At 40.2% G+C, this 19,041-nt stretch overlaps 1 protein-coding gene across 1 annotated transcript in view; it reads left to right on the forward strand.

The window, feature by feature from the left end:
* Nucleotides 1–2,487: 2,487 nt before the first annotated feature.
* LOC133307418 (1,4-alpha-glucan-branching enzyme 3, chloroplastic/amyloplastic) overlaps nt 2,488–19,041 on the forward strand; it is a 38,899-nt gene continuing 22,345 nt past the window's right edge. Inside the window, exons 1-5 of the mRNA XM_061507926.1 lie at nt 2,488–2,555; nt 2,863–2,927; nt 3,346–4,005; nt 18,226–18,398; nt 18,507–18,596. Of these exons, the coding sequence (XP_061363910.1) occupies nt 2,530–2,555; nt 2,863–2,927; nt 3,346–4,005; nt 18,226–18,398; nt 18,507–18,596 (1,014 nt within the window). The 5' untranslated portion in view covers nt 2,488–2,529. The remainder of the gene's footprint in view (nt 2,556–2,862; nt 2,928–3,345; nt 4,006–18,225; nt 18,399–18,506; nt 18,597–19,041) is intronic.

Below are 19,041 nucleotides of genomic sequence, written 5' to 3' on the forward strand. Positions count from 1 at the left end.
TTCTTACAGAGTCCTTGTTTACTCTAATGAGGGAGAGTAGCAAATAGAATGGTATATAGTTGCAGAATGCTATCATAATTTATGGTGCGATTTTTTGTTGTTTTCATTTTCAGTTGATATACTTTTATTAATTATTATAAACATATAATTTTGTTTTCACTGTTTTTCTTACTTTCGAGAATTTGTTAAAAAAAAAAAACAGAAGAAGAAATTGCGAAAATAAGATTTGCAAACGGATTGCGGCCTGCGGGTCCTGATTCTGGAACTTATTTTGTCGATTATACTTTTTAATTTTTATACGTAGTAAGTAATAAATATGTATAGCTTCAAATTGATTTGCGGGCCAATCTGCACTGCGATTCTTCTTCTTAATGATCCTGTCCTTAAGCAACCAATTTTTTATTCTGCTAGCTAACTGGATGGATGCTATTCATAATGCAGTGGTTATCGCAGAAAAAACCAAATAATTCTAACTTTTCATGCCTATCAAAATAATTTTTTAGTTCAATTGAAAAAAATAAAGTTTTAATATTTTTATAGTAATTGTAGATAAGTTATTTACATTTATTCTCATAACGACGTCGTTTTGAGACGAAAGATTAAAAAATTATAACAAGAAAGACTATTATAACCCTGACATAAATTATAATTATAAAAATATATTCATTTTCGTCTTAAAATAATGTTATTTTGAACTAAATATAAATAATTTATTTATATTGCAGGCAGAAAAAATGAACCCAAAAAATAATAGTAAAAATATTTACGGTGTTTTATTGTAGGGTACGCTTTTTCTACGGTCAATGTAGACAACTTATCTATATTGAGCTCAAAACGACGTCGTTTTGAGACGAAAATCAAAATATTTTTGTAATTTATTTCAAGGTTATAATAGTTTTTTTCATTATAATTTTTTAATTTTTCAATCTAAAACAATGTCATTTTAAGAGCAAATGTAAATAATTTATCTATGTTCACTGTAGAAATATTAAATCCTTTATTATAATTACATTATCGAAAATTATAAAGTCTCTAAAATAATCGTAATTGAATGATAAAATATTTAAACTACAAATTTTTCTTAATGTTTATTTTTAAATTTAATAGTGGAAGATTTTTTCATTTTTCAAATATTACCAATTCCTTGTGCTGAGTCGACTCAAAAACCTCTCTAAAAACTCAACACAACACCGGCTACTGTGTTCTTTCTGACACTGTTGTTGTTATTGTTGTTCGCTCCCTTATCTCAAAACAATGGTAACCCTTTCAATACCAATCAAAATCTGCTTCCATCCAAGCTCAACTACTTCCTTTCTTCAATCCCAAACCAAACCCCAAGCCGTTACTCTCCCAACCAGAAGAACAAGCGTACCAATATCTTGTTCCGCTTCAGAAAACCCCCAACAACAGCAAAAACAGCAGAATCAGAACAAGACCAAGAACACCGATTCTTCTTCAGATGAAGAAAAGGGTATTGACCCAGCTGGGTTTCTCGCCAAACGCGGCATTTCCCATAAAGCATTTGGCCAGTTCCTCCGTGAAAGGCATGAAAAAAGAAAAAAGGAAAAAGTTGCATGATGTTTGATAGAATTTGCGTTTTTGATTTTCTGGGTGTGTTTGGTTTTACTGTTTTGATAGAAAAGTTTGAATCTTTAATAGAAAGGGTAATTACGCATACTTCCCATGATTTTAGCCACTGTGATATTGATACTCTTTTTGTTTTGGACACCTAACTCAGTGAGAAAAATTTAGGTACAAAATGATTAAACAAGTTCAGTTCAGTTTTTGAAAACCAATTCGAGCAAATTCAGGTTCCAATTGTGTCATTAGGTTGTACATATATTTATTGGAAAAGAATCACCTTATAAAGGTGTAAATGTTACAACTTACAAGTGAGATTAGCGACTAATAATAGGTATAAGACTTTGTATGCTTACATTGGTGTGAATTGATTCTCCTTATATTTATTTTTTCAATACATCATTCATAAAAAAGTAAAATAAAATTGAAAAAATAAAAAAAATAAAAAATTAGGGGTTCAGCCACATTCTATTCAATGTCATCCGGTTTAAGCTGGTATCCAAACCAACCCAGAATTTTTAGCTTAGTATCAAGCCGGGTCAGGTACCACAGATTTGCGGGTCGTCCATCCGGACTTGTCATCACCCCTATCTGGACATAAGGTGAGAGAGTTATCTATAATTTTCTTAAATAAAGAAGGGCATTGGGGTGTAAGAACAGTATCTAAAGCATGGAGAAGTAAGTGCAATTTCCCAATAAAAAAAGGTGTTTATGTAATGAATGCTAACTATAGGGGAGTTTGGTGTAATTATCCCTAAATAAAAGGGGAAAACTTGTTTGTTTTCATTTTTCATTGTGCAAGTGAATGACATAGCTATGTTAGGCACTTTTTGTTCCTAGATAGATGGGTTGGAAATTTGATGCAGGGAATAATACGATGTTCGTCATCATTGGTTTTGCAGGTATAAAGCATTGAAGGATCTGAAAGATGAAATTTTAACCCGGCACATGAACTTAAAGGAGGTGTCTTCTGGGTTAGTTCCATTATGTGGCATTGAGTTTTAAGCTTGAACTTCAGTACATTACTGTGCATTTTGGTTCTCTCAGCTATAAGCTGCATTCCTTGTAATGGGCCTCTTTGAATATTTTAACTCATTATCAATTCAATAAACCACAATTGGAAAAAAACACCTATATGTTTTTTAAATTGATTTCATTAAATTATGATATTTAAAATTGTTGGTCCAGTTTACAATATTTATTTTACAAAGCTGTGCATGTATTACTACAGATGACGTACCTTTGAGTTTCATTTGATTCTTCTTATTTATGTCTGTCTAGGTATGAGCTAATGGGTGTGCATCGGCATCCAGAACATCGGGTGGATTATATGGAATGGGCTCCAGGTTTGACATTATCCCCAAGGATTTGTTTTAGGGTCTGTGTGATTCACAAATCCCAAATATTGAATGTTTGGTCCAATTTATTTTGTCTATTTCCAGCAAGAATTATACCTTAACTCTTATTAGATTTCATCAACCTGAGTATTATACACGTGGATGTTCTTCAATTTGAATTTTTCTCTGCTCTATGAGAAATGTAGTTAGGTGTTTTATGTCTGAGCTATAACTGCTTATATCTGTCCCCTGATATTAATCTAAAACCTATATCAACTTCTTGCTTCTAGGGACCAACATGTTGGTCCTTGCAAAGAAATGTGATACAACAATATTGTTATTTTGTCAAGTTTCCACCAAAAGGAATCTGTTTGAATTTGTTTCTTGTCCCTACTTTCTTGTTTTATTAACAAGCACATAATTGCAGGGGCTCGCTATTGTGCAATTATTGGTGACTTCAATGGATGGTCACCTACAGAAAATTGTGCAGGAGAGCGTTACTTTGGTTATGATGATTATGGATATTGGTTTATCATTCTTCAGGATAAGCTTAGAGAGGGAGAAGAGCCAGATAAACTATATTTTCAACAGTATAACTATGTAGATGATTATGATAAAGGTGATAGTGGTGTCACCATGGAAGAGCTCATTAAGAAATCAAATGATGAGTACTGGCAACCGGGAGAAGACCGTTACCTAAAAAATCGTTTAGAGGGGCCAGTAAAGTTATACGAGCAGATATTTGGTCCTAATGGACCGCAAACTCTGGAAGAGTTGGAGGACATACCAGATGCTGAAACGAGATATAAGGCATGGGCAGCAGAGCATGGACATTCCCGTCATGCTGTGATTGATAGGGGCAAGGAGTATGACATATATAGTGTGATAGTTGATCCCGAATGGCGAGAAAAAATTCGTGCACTGAAACCTCCTGTAGCATACTGGTTTGAGACTCGTAAAGGTAGGAAGGCATGGTTGAAAAAGTATATTCCTGGCATTCCTCATGGAAGCAAGTACAGGGTCTACTTTAACACTCCAAGTGGACCATTGGAGCGGGTACCTGCTTGGGCTACATATGTTCAGCCAGGTAAATCTTATATGGATTCTTGGAAGGTATTTAATCATCCGTGAATATAAACTTTTTTATAATTATATTTGGTCGTGTTGTATCTTGTGGTTATTTCTTTTGTAAAGCTGTAACTATGCATTTGTACTAAGGTGTTTTGTGTTCTTTTGCATGGTCTCATGCATATATGTTAATCTTGTCTTTTCATTTCAATTGTAAAGGTGATTTCTTGAGGTACTCTTCCTTGTAATAAGGATGCTTTAAACATTAGCTAAAATGCGTCTTGGACTTGGAATATATGTTCAGTGCTTGCATGATGTTGAAGAAAGCAACTTTTGGTTTCCATTACTAAATGGTACTTAGTCTACCGGTCAATGGAAACTTCATTGATCATCCCTGGAAAGGCTATCAATATGATATGAATTTTTTGATCATTTAAAATGACAAACATTTTTCCCTTTATTTATACCCTTGAAAGAAATTCATATATAATCACCATTTCCATAATATTAGCTTTTGTTCATTTGCCTGTGTAATCTAATATTAGTTAAAAAGTAAGAATCTATGTTTTAATTAAAAAAGGTTCACTTTTGTAAAAAGATTTTGATGCACCTGGGTGACTGATCTGGATTGGGCTTTTCTATAATTTATTCCATAGTTTAGGGTTTTTCAATAATTGTTAATTATTTTCTTTTTTGTTATTTTTAGATTATGTTTGAGTGTGCGTTGATTGTCCGTTATCTCCTTTGATTGCGCATGATTATAGTTATTTACTTTTTTGTTATTTTATTTTTCCTATTTAAGGCTTGGAGAACCCTTTTATTATTTGGTTGTTTTTGGTTAAATAAAATTAAGAAAAGAGAAAAGTGTTTTCTCGCAATTCTTGTTTCGTTCTTTCTTTCTGTTTAGCCAATTGGTTACTGCTTCGGCATTATTTGGTAATCAGAGCTTTGATTGTCACATAAATGGCTGAACAGAACAATGGCGGTTGAGGTCGTGGACGACGGGGTCGAGGCGACGACGGCGGTAGAGAGCGTGGTAACACCCTTAACGGCGACGACGAACAACCACACATCAACGTGCGAGACGCCACAATTGTAGCAATGGCTGCTGCAATGGCAAAACAAGGTAGACGAATTCAAGAGCTCGAACAACGGTTTGCCCAAACATAGTTGGACGAGTTAGATGAAGGAAGAGAATCTGAAAAATCATCTCATGAGAAGGAAAAGAGCGAAAACCCATTCTGGGACTGGAACCAGGAGCGACGAGGACGAAGTCAACCTGGAAATCAATCCTATTTTGCTAATATTGGGGTGAAGATTGAGATCCCGGAATTCGAGGGCACCACTCATTCAGATGAGTTCATCGACTGGTTACACACCGTCGAAAGAGTCTTTGATATCAGAGACTTCACAGAAGACCAGAAGGTCAAACTGGTCGCTATCAAACTGAGGAATCATGTCTCAATTTGGTGGGAACATATTAAGAAGTAGCGAAACAAAGAAGGGAAGTCAAAGATCAGGAGTTGGGATAAGATGAAGAAACTATTATAACTAAAATTCTTACCCATTCGCATCTGCAGGAGGCATTTATTGAGTACCATAATCTCAAGCAGTGAGACCTATCAGCTGAACAGTATACTGCTGAGTTTGATCGTCTACAGATGCGCTGTGATATCGCAGAGGAAGACAAACAACCGATTGCTCGTTACCTAGGAGGACCGAGGACTAAGATCTCAGATGTTGTATACCTGTAATAATATTGGTCATATGACGACGAATGTCGACTAGCTTTGAAGGTAGAGGAGAAATGTAAGAGAAGAGGAGGTACTTCAAAATTCTAACCCAGATTTTCTGACAGAGAACAGTTTTCAAGCTCGACAGCCAACACTAGTACGGGGATTAAACCTTCTAACTCGAAACTAGTGAGCAAGGGGGGAGTGACTGATGGTGAAGCAAGCAAGATAGGGGCTACGACAAAGAGGTGTTTCAAGTGTTAGGGTTTAGGACACTTCGCTGCTGATTGTCCAAACCGGCAGTATGTTACTTTTGTAGATACTCAAGTCGATGATATAGGCCCCACCTATGATGAGTATGAAGAACATGAGGTGGATGGAGGGTCTGAAGAAGGTGAGATTATTTGTGGTGATTCAGGCGAAGCCTTGGTTGTCCGAGGGGTGTTGAATGTTTACATCATTGATGATGAGTTGTGGCTTTGACACAATATATTCCGCACCAAGTGCACCAACAGAGGTAAGGTATGTAATATGATCATTGATGGAGGGAGCTGCGAGAATGTAGTCTCTAATACCATGGTCGAGAAGCTAGGATTGAAAATATAGGAACACCCACAACCATACAAGCTTGCTTGGCTAAAGAAAGGAAGTGAGGTGAAGGTGAACAAGAGGTGTTTCGTGCAGTTTTCTATCTGCAAAAGGTACACTGATGAGGTGTGGTGCGATGTGATTCCGATGGATGTGTGTCATATCTTGTTGGGGAGGCCGTGACAATTTGATAAGAAGACGAAGCATGATGGCTTCAAAAATACTTACACTTTCAAGAAGGACGAACTAACTATTACCTTGGGTCCATCTGAATTGAAGGGGGAGGCGAAGAACACTACGTTGTCCAGAGTAGGTTCCCAAGAGGAATCTACTAATGCTATTGAGATATTTGCTTGTGCGGTGATAGAACAAAATTCTGGTGTTTCTGACAATCCTTTTCAGGTTAAGCCATTGCTAGAGGACTTCGTTGATGTGGTTCCTGAGGAGCTGCCATTGGAATTTCCACCTATGATAGACATCCAGTACTGTATTGACCTTGTGTCAGGAGCTGTTATTCCCTACAAAGCTACATATAGGATGAGCATTGAGGAGCAAAAGGAGTTACATTCACGGGTCCATGATCATATTCAGAAGCAGAATGTGAAATATAAACAACAACCTAATAGGCATAGAAATCAAGCCTGTTGTTGTAAATAGTGTCATAGAAGTCCCACATTGTGTATATGTCTTTGTATCTCTTATTTGGTTTAATATATAAATGAAATCTCCTTCGTGTAGTTGACACAAGGATTACAATCAATACCTCTTGTATCTTGATAATTAACATGGTATCTAGAGCCTAACAAGAGGAATCCTAATCCGCGTCTTTCCGGTGGACCACTGTTCGTTGAGTAAATTTTTTATTTTTTATTTTTCAGGAAACAGTCATATCTGTCAGTTTCCGGCTTCCATATATCGTCTAAGGACCTATCTGATCACTGTCGCTGTCAGGAACCTCCGTTGATTGCCGTCCGCCGCCGTTGACTATCGTTGACCGCCGTCTCCAACGACTTTTCAGGCGTACCACCCACCTTTCTGCTCGCCATGACGAGGCGGTCTTCTCTGTCCAGGAACCACCTCCAGATTCTCAGCCACGCGCCCTCACGCGCGTGAGACAGCAGCTGCAGCCTGTTTTCTTGCAGCGGCGCATGCAGCTCCGGCTTGTTGTCGGACCACCACAGTTCACCTCGTCTTCTCCTTGCGCACTTGGATCTCTCCTCACTTTGTGGTTTGGACTTCGTTACGACTTCCCACAACGTCTTTTCTCTTGTTGGTTACTATTCACGCATGGTTCTTTGCTTTCCATTACTGTTCATCTTTGTTTCAGGTGACCTATGGCTGATTCGTCACCTCACGATGCATCCAAGGGTTCTCAAAAGAATGACACGGTTGTTTTTATTAGTTATGTTAATGTTCCGCTGCACGTCGACAAGTTGGATGGCTCCAATTATGATTCTTGGGCTTCTGATCTCCGACTTTGACTTGATGGACAGGATTATGCTGACCATCTCATTACTAAGGCTGAGTCCATCTCAGTAGATGAACGCCCTCGATGGAAAAAGGTTGATGCTCAATTATGTAGCATCATCAAGTCTACCATCCACCCGTCATTGAAGCAGATCTTCTGTGCTCACGTCACTTGTGAGTCTGTTTGGCGTCAGGCCAAGTCACTTTATACCAATGACACTCAGCGACTTTACGGTGTTTGTCAAAATTTGATAACTGTTATTGCTGCTCAACACTTTGATGTCTCTATGTCTGCTTATTCGGGAAAAGTTCAGGGTCTCCTTCATGATTTCAATGAACTTTTGTCGCCTGCTGCAGACCCTGCTAAGGAACTTGAGCAACGCAACATATTCTTCATGCTCATGGCTCTTTATGGCTTGCCCCCGGAGCACTCTGTCAACCGGGATCAGATCTTGGGCTCTACTACTGTTCCATCCCTGGACTCTGTTTGGTCTACGTTGCTTCGAATTCCACCTAAGTCTGCTATGGAGCCTGCAGTATCTGCTCCCTCTTCAATTGACCCTTCTGCACTTGTTTCCAAGGGTTATGCACATGGACGCAAACCCTCTAAGGGACACTTTCTTCGCACTCATTGCAACAAGCCGGGCCATACTATTGATCGTTGCTGGGATCTTCACGGTCGCCCTCCTCGCTCCGCTAATTTTGCTTAGAGTGTTTCTCCTGCCTCGGACTCTGCTTCGTTTGCTGCACCACAACCACCTCCGTCTATTCTCACTGACTTCTTGCACTGGTATGAAGAGAAGTGTTCTCCTGGTACCACTGCCTCTGGTGCACACACGGGTAATTCCTTTGCTGGTTTTTCTCACTCGCCCTCTTTTGGTCCATGGATTCTTGATTCTGGTGCATCTGACCATATTTCTGGTAATAAGTCTTTATTTATCTCTCTCTGTACGTCTGGTCTCCTGCCTAGTATCACTATGGCGAATGGGTCACTGGTTCAGTCCCAAGGGATTGACACTGTTCTCTTTTTTCCTTCTATTCCCATTAACAATGTGCTTTATGTTCCTAATTCTCCTTTCAACCTTATTTCCATTACTTGCTTGACTCAATCCCTTGACTGTATTATTTCCTTCACTAAAGAGTCTATCATTTTGCAGGATCGGAGCTCGAGGAGGACACTTGGCGTCGGATCTGAGTCCAAAGGCCTTTATCAGCTTTCGACTTCTATCCCAGTGTGCTCTGTTGTGGATTCTCCACTTACTATCCACGCTCAGTTGGGTCATCCGAGTCTTACTAAGCTCCAGAAGATGGTCCCACGTTTCTCTACTTTATCTAGTTTGTTTTGTGAGTCATGTCAGTTAGGGAAGCACACTTGTAGTTCGTTTCCCGATCGTCTCAGTCGTCAGTCTTCCGTCTCCTTTTGCTTTAGTTCATTAAGATATTTGGGGTCCTAGTCGTACCGTTTCCACTATGGGGTATTGATATTTTGTAACTTTTATTGATGATTATTCTCGATGTACTTGGTTATTTTTAATGAAAAATTAGTCTGAATTGTTTTCCATCTTTAACAAGTTCTTTAATGAAATCCTTACTCAATTTGGTGTTTCGATTCACATTTTTAGAAGTGATAATGCTCGTGAATATTTGTCTCATCAATTTCAAACCTTCTTTGCATCTCACGGCATCCTTCACCAGACATCATGTTCACACACCCCTCAACAAAATGGGATTGCTGAACGCAAGAACCGTCACCTCATTGAAACTACTCGGACACTTTTGTTGCATGGTCATATCTCCTTCCAGAATTGGGGCGATGCTGTCCTCACAGCATGCCTTACACCGTACTTAATAACCAGGTACCACATTCTGTGTTGTTTCCCCATCAACCTTTGTATCCACTAACTCCACACGTCTTTGGTTCTACTTGTTTTGTCCATAATTTCAGTCCTGGTTTTGACAAGTTATCTGCTAAGTCACATAAATGTATTTTCCTGGGTTACCCTTGCTCACAAAAGGGTTATCGTTGTTTCTCTCCCGGTCTTCGTCGTTACTTTGTCTCGGCGAATGTTACTTTCTTTGAGTCTATCCCATTCTTTGACTCCTCCTCCTTTCCCAGTGACTCTGTTGCTACTCAGCTACCTTTACCCCCTGTTTCAATTCAATATATCCCTTCACCACCTCCTTCTTTAGATGTCCCCGCCCTTGTTCCCCCCCTCCAGGTTTATCATCATCGACAACGTCCACCTGTTCCCCAGGACCCTGCCCCTATTGTTACTGAGGCTCCTGTGGACTCACTTCCGTCATCATCTCCTCCGGCAGCTCCGGTCCTTATGTCTGACATTAATCTACCCATTGCACTAGGTACTCGTGATTCTCGTCCCCCTCCCAGGTATTTAATAAATCTAAGTTATTATCGTCTTTCACCATCCCATTTTGCTTGCCTCTCTTCTCTTTCTTCTGTACCTGTTCCTAAGATTACAGGTGAGGCGTTATCTCATTCTGGATGGCGACGGGCCATGATTGATGAGATGCGTGCACTTCAGAGCAGTGGTACCTGGGATCTGGTTCCCCTTCCCTCTGGGAAGTCTGTTGTTGGCTGTCGATGGATATACACAGTCAAAGTTGGTCCTGATGGTCAGGTGGACCGTCTCAAGGCCCGTTTGGTGGCTAGAGGTTATACTCAGGTATTTGGCCTCGACTATGGAGACACGTTTTCTCCCGTGGCGAAAATGACTTCTGTTCGTCTCTTTCTTAGTGTGGCAGCCATTCATCACTGGCCTATGTATCAGCTGAACATAAATAATGATTTCCTTCATGGTGATCTGCGGGAAGAGGTTTATATGGAGCAACCTCCTGGGTTTGTTGCTCAGGGAGAGTCTAACCTAGTCTGTCGTCTCCGCAAATCCTTGTATGGTCTCAAGCAGTCTCCCCGGGCTTGTTTTGGAAGGTTTAGCACTGTTGTACAACAGTTTGGAATGACTCGGAGTGAGGCTGATCACTCAGTCTTTTATAGACACTCTGATTCTGGTTCTATTTATGTGGTATATGTTGATGATATTGTCATTACAGGTAATGATAATCATGGCATAACTCAGATAAAACAACATCTCTGCCATCATTTTCAGACAAAAGACCTTGGAAGACTCCGATATTTCTTAGGGATAGAAGTGGCCCAATCCAAAGATGACATTGTACTATCACAGAGAAAATATGCTATGGATATTCTTGAAGAGACAGCTCTGTTGAATGCTAAGCCTGTCGATACTCCTATGGATCCAAATGTCAAGCTTTTGCCAAATCAGGGGTAGTTATTTTCAGATCCAGAAAGGTATAGAAGATTGGTTGGGAAACTGAATTATCTCACAGTCACTCGACCAGACATTTCCTTTGCAGTCAGTGTAGTAAGTCAGTTCTTGAATTCTCCTTGTGAAGATCACTGGAATGCAGTAATCTGTATCCTCAAGTACATCAAGACTACTCCTGGCAAAGGTTTTCTCTATGAAAACAAAGGTCATACCAGAGTTGTGAGATACTCAGATGCTGATTGGGAAGGTTCTCCCATTGATAGAAGATCCACCTTTGGGTATTGTGTATTCGTTGGAGATAACTTGATTTTCTGGAGAAGTTAGAAACAAAGTGTAGTTGCTAGATCAAGTGCTGAAGCAGAATATCGCTCCATGGCCACAGCTACCTGTGAACTCATCTGGTTAAAACAACTACTGAAGGAACTCAAGTTTGGAGACACTGGCCCAACATCTCTCATTTGTGATAATCAAGCTGCTTTGCATATTGCTTCAAATCCAGTGTTTCATGAAAGGACTAAGTACATTGAGATAGATTGTCATTTCATTAGAGAAAAGGTTCTCTCAGGAGATATAGTCACTCGTTTTGTCAACTCAAGTGATCAATTAGCCGATGTATTCACTAAGTCTTTGAGAGGACCTAGGATAGATCAGATATGTAACAAGCTTGGTGCATACAATCTATATGCTCCAGCTTGAGGGGGAGTGTTGTTGTAAATAATGTCATAGAAGTCCCACATTGTGTATATGTCTTTGTATCTCTTATTTGGTTTAATATATAAATGAAATCTCCTTTGTGTAGTTGACACAAGGATTACAATCAATTCCTCTTGTATCTTGATAATTAACAAAGCCATTTTCATGGAAGGCGATATGGTATGGATCCATCCTAGGAAGGAACATTTTCTGGCTAACAGGATTGTTAAACTACCTAGAGCTAATGGTCCCTTCCAGGTGCTTGGGAATATCAATAACAATGCTTACAAGATTCAACTTCTTGGGGAATACAATATTTCTAGTACTTTCAATGTTGCTGACTTATCATGATGATGAAGAGGGCATAACGTGCGAGAGTAACCATGAAGACCCGTTAGATTCGAGGACGAATCTTCTTTTGGCAGGGGAGAATGATGCACCTGGGTGACTGACCTGGATTGGACTTTTCTATAATTTATTCCATAGTTTAGGGTTTTCAATAATTGTTAATTATTGTTGAGATATATAAAACCATTAATGTAGCCTCACCCAACAGCTTAAGCTTTTGGGTTGAATTGGTTCTTAACTTGGTATCAGAGCTATTTCGTTCTGGGAACCCTCGCTTCCGCTTAGAAATCTTGTTCTTCGCTTTAAAACCTAAGCCCACTGCTTAGGAGTCATCTTTTCTTTGCCGTGCGTCCTTCCGGTAAGATATCAAAGGCTGTAAGTCCTCTCCAGGCATCTTCTGCACGTGTCCACAGTCACCGGAGCACCATCAGCCACCGTCAGCCACTGTTCAGGCTGCCGGAGTACTTTTCCGGCGAGTTTTTAGTCTGGAACGAACGCGAACAGAACCCTCTCCTCCCGGCGACCTGCTCTGTGGAAGTCCGGCCACCATCGGAGTTGTCACGCGCTCTCACGCGCCTCCAGTCGTCTCTGCGCGTGGGCTTCACGCGCCACCTTCTGCCGGCGCGTGAGCACTATTCCGGCGGCTTTTTCCGGCCGGTCTTGGACAAAGAAGCTCGTCTTCTCCTCCTCTTTCTGGATCTGTGGTTGGTTCTTTGTGGGTCTGACTTTTTGTGCGCACCTCTTCTTGATTGGTGATCAGGTTCGTTTCTCTTTATTCGGTTTGTATCTTTGTGATTTGATACTATGGCAGCAAACCCTCCAATTCATTCGGAGGTCAAGTCTCCATCTCCTCCTTTGAGAAATTCTCCCAATATCATCTCTACCAATATTGGGTCCATTACCTCTTCAAAATTGAAGGGATTTGTTAATTACAAGAACTGGGCCACCTCTGTTCGAGTTTGGTTCTTTGGACAAGGATATGGGAACCATCTCACAACTAAGTCTACTGATGTCCCTAAGGAGGACAAGTCTGATTGGGAAAAGATTGACAACCAACTTCTGAGTATCCTCTGGCAATCCATTGATCCGATTGTCTTGGATATCTTTTATTCATTTCAAACTTGCACTGAAGTGTGGGAGGAAGCAAAAAACCTCTACACTAATGATGTTCAGCAGCTCTATTTCATCATCTCTCAGTTTATGGAATTGAGCAAATCATCCGACATTCAGATGGAGACATATATTGGCAAGAGTCGCTCTTTGATGCAGGCATATTTGGATATGCTGCCTTACCCTACTGATGCTACTGCATATCGAAAACAGGTGGAACGTCTCTTTATGGTTGCCACACTTTCTGGCCTTCCCGAAGAATATGATAATGTTCGTGATACTATCTTGACTAGTGGGGAGCCTGATCTATCCATGACGTATCAGCGTCTTCTGAATTTGAATAAGAAATCTGCTCCTGCATCATCTTCTTCTGTTGATTCTACTGCTCTAGTTTCCCGTACTGATTTTCGCGGGCATATTGGAGGTGGACGTGGTCGTGGTAGAGGCCCAGGAGGCCGGGGCCCAGGAGGACGTAGCCCAGGAGGTCGTGGCCCAGGAGGCCCAGGAGGTCCAGTCGGACGTGGTCAGCGACCTCGTTGTCATTACTGTCAGCAACTTGGTCATTATGAGGAACGCTGCTACACCAAGTATCCTCACATGCGACCTTCTTTTGCTGCTAATGTAGCTCAATCGGATACTGCTTCAAATGGTTCAGTCTCTCTCTCCTCTGAAGAATATGCAGCATTCCAGGCCCTTCTCAGGAAGTCCTCTCCTCAATCTCAGGCCTCTGCTTCAGAAACTGGTAATCCTGTTGCTTGTGTTTCTCATTCTGCATCACTTGGTCCTTGGATATTTGACTCAGGTGCTACTGATCACCTCTGTGGTAATAAGGAACTCTTTTCGTCCCTTACATATTCTAATAATTTACCCTCTTTTACTCTTGCTGATGGAACTAAGGCCCCCGTTCATGGGATTGGACAAATCTGTCCAACCTCCTCATTGACCTTGACATCTGTCTATTACATTCCTCACATCCCTTATAATTTAATATCGGTTAGTAAATTGATCAATTCTCTTAATTGTATTGTCACATTCTCAAACCATTCTGTTTCTGTGCAGGACCCGGGTACGGGGAAGATGATTGGAGTGGGCTGTGAGTCACGGGGTCTGTTCTACCTTGATGTGCCGAGTCCTTCAGTTGCTTGTTCTCTCACAGAATCTCCACAGCTCATCCACAGTCGTCTCGGGCATCCTAGTCTTGCGAAATTGCAAAAGATGGTTCCTCTTTTATCCGGTCTTCAAACTTTAGATTGTCAGTCATGTCAGCAAGGAAAGCACATACGCTCCTCCTTTGCTGATCGAGTCAATAAACGAGCTGATGCTCCTTTTTCAATTATTCATTCAGATGTTTGGGGTCCTAGTCGTAGTGTGTCTATTTTAGGTTTTCGGTATTTTGTCACCTTTATTGATGATTTCTCCCGTTGTACTTGGATTTATTTAATGAAAAACCGTTCCGAGTTGTTTTCTATTTATCAAAAGTTTTCTGCTGAAATTCATACTCAATTTGGTGCTTCTATTCGTATTTTACGTAGTGATAATGCTAAGAAGTATGTTTCTGTTGACTTTTCTCACTTCTTAGCCACACAGGGTACTTTACACCAAACCACTTGTCCTCACACTCCACAACAAAATGGAGTAGCTGAACGTAAGAATAGACATCTCATTGAGATTGCCAGGACTCTTCTTATTCACATGCATGTTCCTCTTCACTTCTGGGCTGATGCAGTCCTTGCTTCTTGCTTTCTCATCAACCGCATGCCTTCATCTGTGCTTAATAATGATATTCCTCATAACTTATTGTTTCCAGATGTTCCTCTCTTTCCTCTATCCCCACATGTTTTTGGTTGTACCTGTTTTGTTCATGATCTCACTCCTGGTAAGGATAAGTTAACATCCAAAGCCTTTAAATGCATTTTTCTTGGTTATTCTCGTCTTCAAAAGGGTTATCGCTGTTACTCTCCTGACCTCAAGCGTTACTTAGTTTCCGCGGATGTCACCTTTTTTGATCAACAACCCTTTAATTCTATCCCATCTCCATTGTCACAGGTTGATCATGTTCTTCCTGTTCCTTTTCTTGACTTGTCTTTGCCAGATGCAGGTGCTTCTACTCCAGATAAGCCATCACCTATTGCTCCAGTACCTAAGGACCGTCCACTTCTCACTTATCAGCGTCGTAAGACAGTACCTCCAGTCGACTCGACCCCTGCTGACTCATTGCCCTCTGCAGTTGATTCTTCCCCTCCGGATCCTTCACCAGAGGCTCTTCCCATTGCTCAAAGAAAAGGTACACGTACTACTCGTAACCCTTATCCTCTTTATACCTTCTTGAGCTATGATCGCCTTTCTCCTCCTCATTTCACCTTTGTTTCTAGTCTTTCTTCTGTTTCTATTCCTAAGACCACAGGTGAAGCACTTTCCCATCCAGGATGGCGCCAAGCGATGCTTGATGAGATGACCGCACTTCATACCAATGGCACTTGGGACCTTGTTTCTGCTCCTCCAGAGAAGTCTATAGTTGGTTGTCGCTGGGTGTTTACTGTGAAAGTTGGACCTGATGGCCATGTTGATCGTCTCAAGGCACGGCTAGTTGCCAAGGGTTTTACTCAAATCTTTGGCCTTGATTATAGCGATACATTCTCTCCAGTCGCTAAGATGGCGTCCGTCCGCCTATTTCTTGCCCTTGCTGTTGTTCGTCACTGGCCACTCCTTCAACTTGACATCAAAAATGCCTTTCTTCATGGTGATTTACAAGAAGAAGTTTACATGGAGCAACCACCTGGTTTTGTTGCTCAGGGGGAGTCTGGGAAGGTATGTCGTCTTCGAAAATCCTTATATGGTCTCAAGCAGTCTCCTCGAGCATGGTTCAGTCGCTTCAGTTCTGCTGTACAGGCGTTTGGCCTAATTCGCAGTAAAGTTGACCATTCTGTATTCTATAGGATTACATCTCCTAACAAGTGCATCTATTTGTTAGTCTATGTTGATGACATCATCCTCACCGGAAGTGATCAAGACGGAATCCATCAGTTAAAACAACATTTATTCAGTGCATTTCAAACAAAGGACCTTGGGAAGCTGCGTTACTTCTTGGGAATTGAGGTGGCGCAATCTAGACAGGGCATTTCTATCTGTCAAAGAAAGTATGCCTTGGATATCCTAGAGGAGACTGGTATGTTGGGGTGTAAACCAGTTGATACACCAATGGATCCTAATGTTAAGTTATTGCCCAGACAGGGGGAGCCGTTATCTGATCCTGGACGTTATCGAAGGCTGATTGGGAAGCTCAATTATCTTACTGTGACTAGGCCAGATATTTCTTTCGCTGTCAGTACGGCCAGTCAGTTCCTTGATTCCCCTTGTGATTCACATTGGGATGCTGCTGTGAGGATCCTCCGATACATCAAAGGAGCACCAGGAAAAGGTTTGTTGTATTCGGATCAGGGAAATACAGAAATTTGTGGTTACTCAGATGCCGATTGGGCAGGATCACCCTCGGACAGACGCTCTACTTCTGGTTATTGTGTCTTCTTCGGAGGAAACTTAATCTCATGGAAAAGCAAGAAACAACCTGTTGTTTCCCGATCTAGTGCAGAAGCTGAGTATCGTGCAATGGCAAATACTACCTGTGAGTTGATCTGGTTAAAGCAGTTGATTCAGGAGCTTCATCTTTGTGAACAGAAACAACCCATGACACTCATCTGTGATAATCAAGCTGCGCTACATATATCCTCTAATCCTGTTTTTCATGAGAGGACCAAACATATAGAGATTGATTGTCACTTCATTCGGGAAAAGATTCAGTCAGGAGAAATCAAGACAGCTTTTGTCAACTCATCTAATCAACTAGCAGATGTTTTCACTAAAGCTCTTAGAGGTCCTCGGGTTGAATACATTTGTAACAAGCTTCGTGCTCATAATATATACGCACCAGCTTGAGGGGGAGTGTTAGAATATTAGATATGATATGATTAGATTTGATTAGATATGATTGGATTCTGTCTTATCCGTAAATAGTCTGACTGTATTCTGACTGTATTAGGATTAGGTTTGGGCCTTACACTTAAGCCCATTAGGGTCTCTATATATTGTAACTCCCTGACACAGATCAATACACAACGTATTCTTTTACATTTAACTTGTTAGAATATTAGATATGATATGATTAGATTTGATTAGATATGATTGGATTCTGTCTTATCCGTAAATAGTCTGACTGTATTCTGACTGTATTAGGATTAGGTTTGGATTAGGTTTGGGCCTTACACTTAAGCCCATTAGGGTCTCTATATATTGTAACTCCCTGACACAGATCAATACACAACGTATTCTTTTACATTTAACTTGGTATCAGAGCCTCGTGTCCCGAGTTCGATCCTCGCCGCCCTCCACTTTCTTTCAAGTGGAATTTCTTTGTTCGCACAGGTAGGTGGGCCTGTGCATTGTCCACCCTTCAAGCCCAGTGGGCTCTCGTGTGAGGGGGCGTGTTGAGATATATAAAACCATTAATGTAGCCTCACCCAACAGCTTAAGCTTTTGGGTTGAATTGGTTCTTTACAATTATTTCCTTTTTTGTTATTTTTAGATTATGTTTGAGTGTGCGTTGATTGTGCGTTATCTCTTTTGATTGCGCATGATTATAGTTATTTACTTTTTTGTTATTTTATTTTGCGTATTTAAGGCTTGGAGAACCTTCTTATTATTTGGTTGTTTTTGGTTAAATAAATTTAAGAAAAGAGAAAAGCGTTTTCTCGCAATTCTTGTTTCGTTCTTTCTTTCTGTTTAGCCAATTGGTTACTGCTTCGGCATTAGATTTCATATAATTAGTTTTTTTATGCTATGCCTAAATACATAAAAATAAGGAAAAAAACCTCATTGCCCAGGTTATATTTTTTTTGGAGTTTCCTTTCTAACAAGATGTGTAGTGTGTGTGCTATTTATTATTATTCTTATTATTATAAGAATAATATTAATACTGATTTTGGTGTTAATGCGTTGCAGATGTAGATGGAGGGCAAGCTTACGCGATCCACTGGGAACCAACCCCTGAGCATGCATACAAATGGAAAAACACAAGCCCCAAAGTACCAAAATCCCTGAGGATATATGAAGCTCATGTTGGAATTAGTGGATCTGAGCAAAAAATTTCCTCATTTAATGATTTCACCGACAAGGTTTTTTTTTTTTATTGGGGCAGGGCAGGAGAGTTTATAGTTAAGCCATTATACATATCTTCCATGTCCATGTATTTAACTGGTTCCCTTGAATTTTTATTAATGCAGGTTCTTCCTTACATAAAGGAAGCGGGTTACAATGCAATCCAGTTGATTGGAATTGCGGAGCACAAGGATTATTTTACTGTTGGTTACAGAGTAAGTTAAATATTGTTGTAATTCTTAATTAATTTTCCGACTGTAATTATATCATGATTAATTTTCTTTAATTTTCCCACTAATCTGGGAATGCTTTGAGCAGAAGTTAGGAAAATTTAGTGGTTTTAGTATGGGGTGCGTAAATCTGAGAGTGAGGCTTCTGTTCTGCATTAACGTAACCATGTTAGTCTGATGACTTTTGAATTGGGAGGATTTGGAGAGTTACCAAATATTTCTATTAAATATTAGTAATATATAAGACAAAGTAATTGATGACAAATGATTCGTTTAACAAACCAGATTGTAATAATTGATGTGCATGAATTGTGCTGAAGGCATACATGCTTAAACTTGAAAGTCATGTCATGGTACAAACTATATGCACATGCCTTCCTTATGCATGCTGCTAGAGCTTATATCTGTTTACAAGTTTTGTTAGTTTTTA

This window comes from Gastrolobium bilobum, unplaced genomic scaffold (genome assembly GCF_033153095.1).
Source record: "Gastrolobium bilobum isolate Gb01-03AN ecotype WA unplaced genomic scaffold, APGP_CSIRO_Gbil_v1 utg13508, whole genome shotgun sequence".
Lineage (NCBI taxonomy): Eukaryota > Viridiplantae > Streptophyta > Magnoliopsida > Fabales > Fabaceae > Gastrolobium > Gastrolobium bilobum.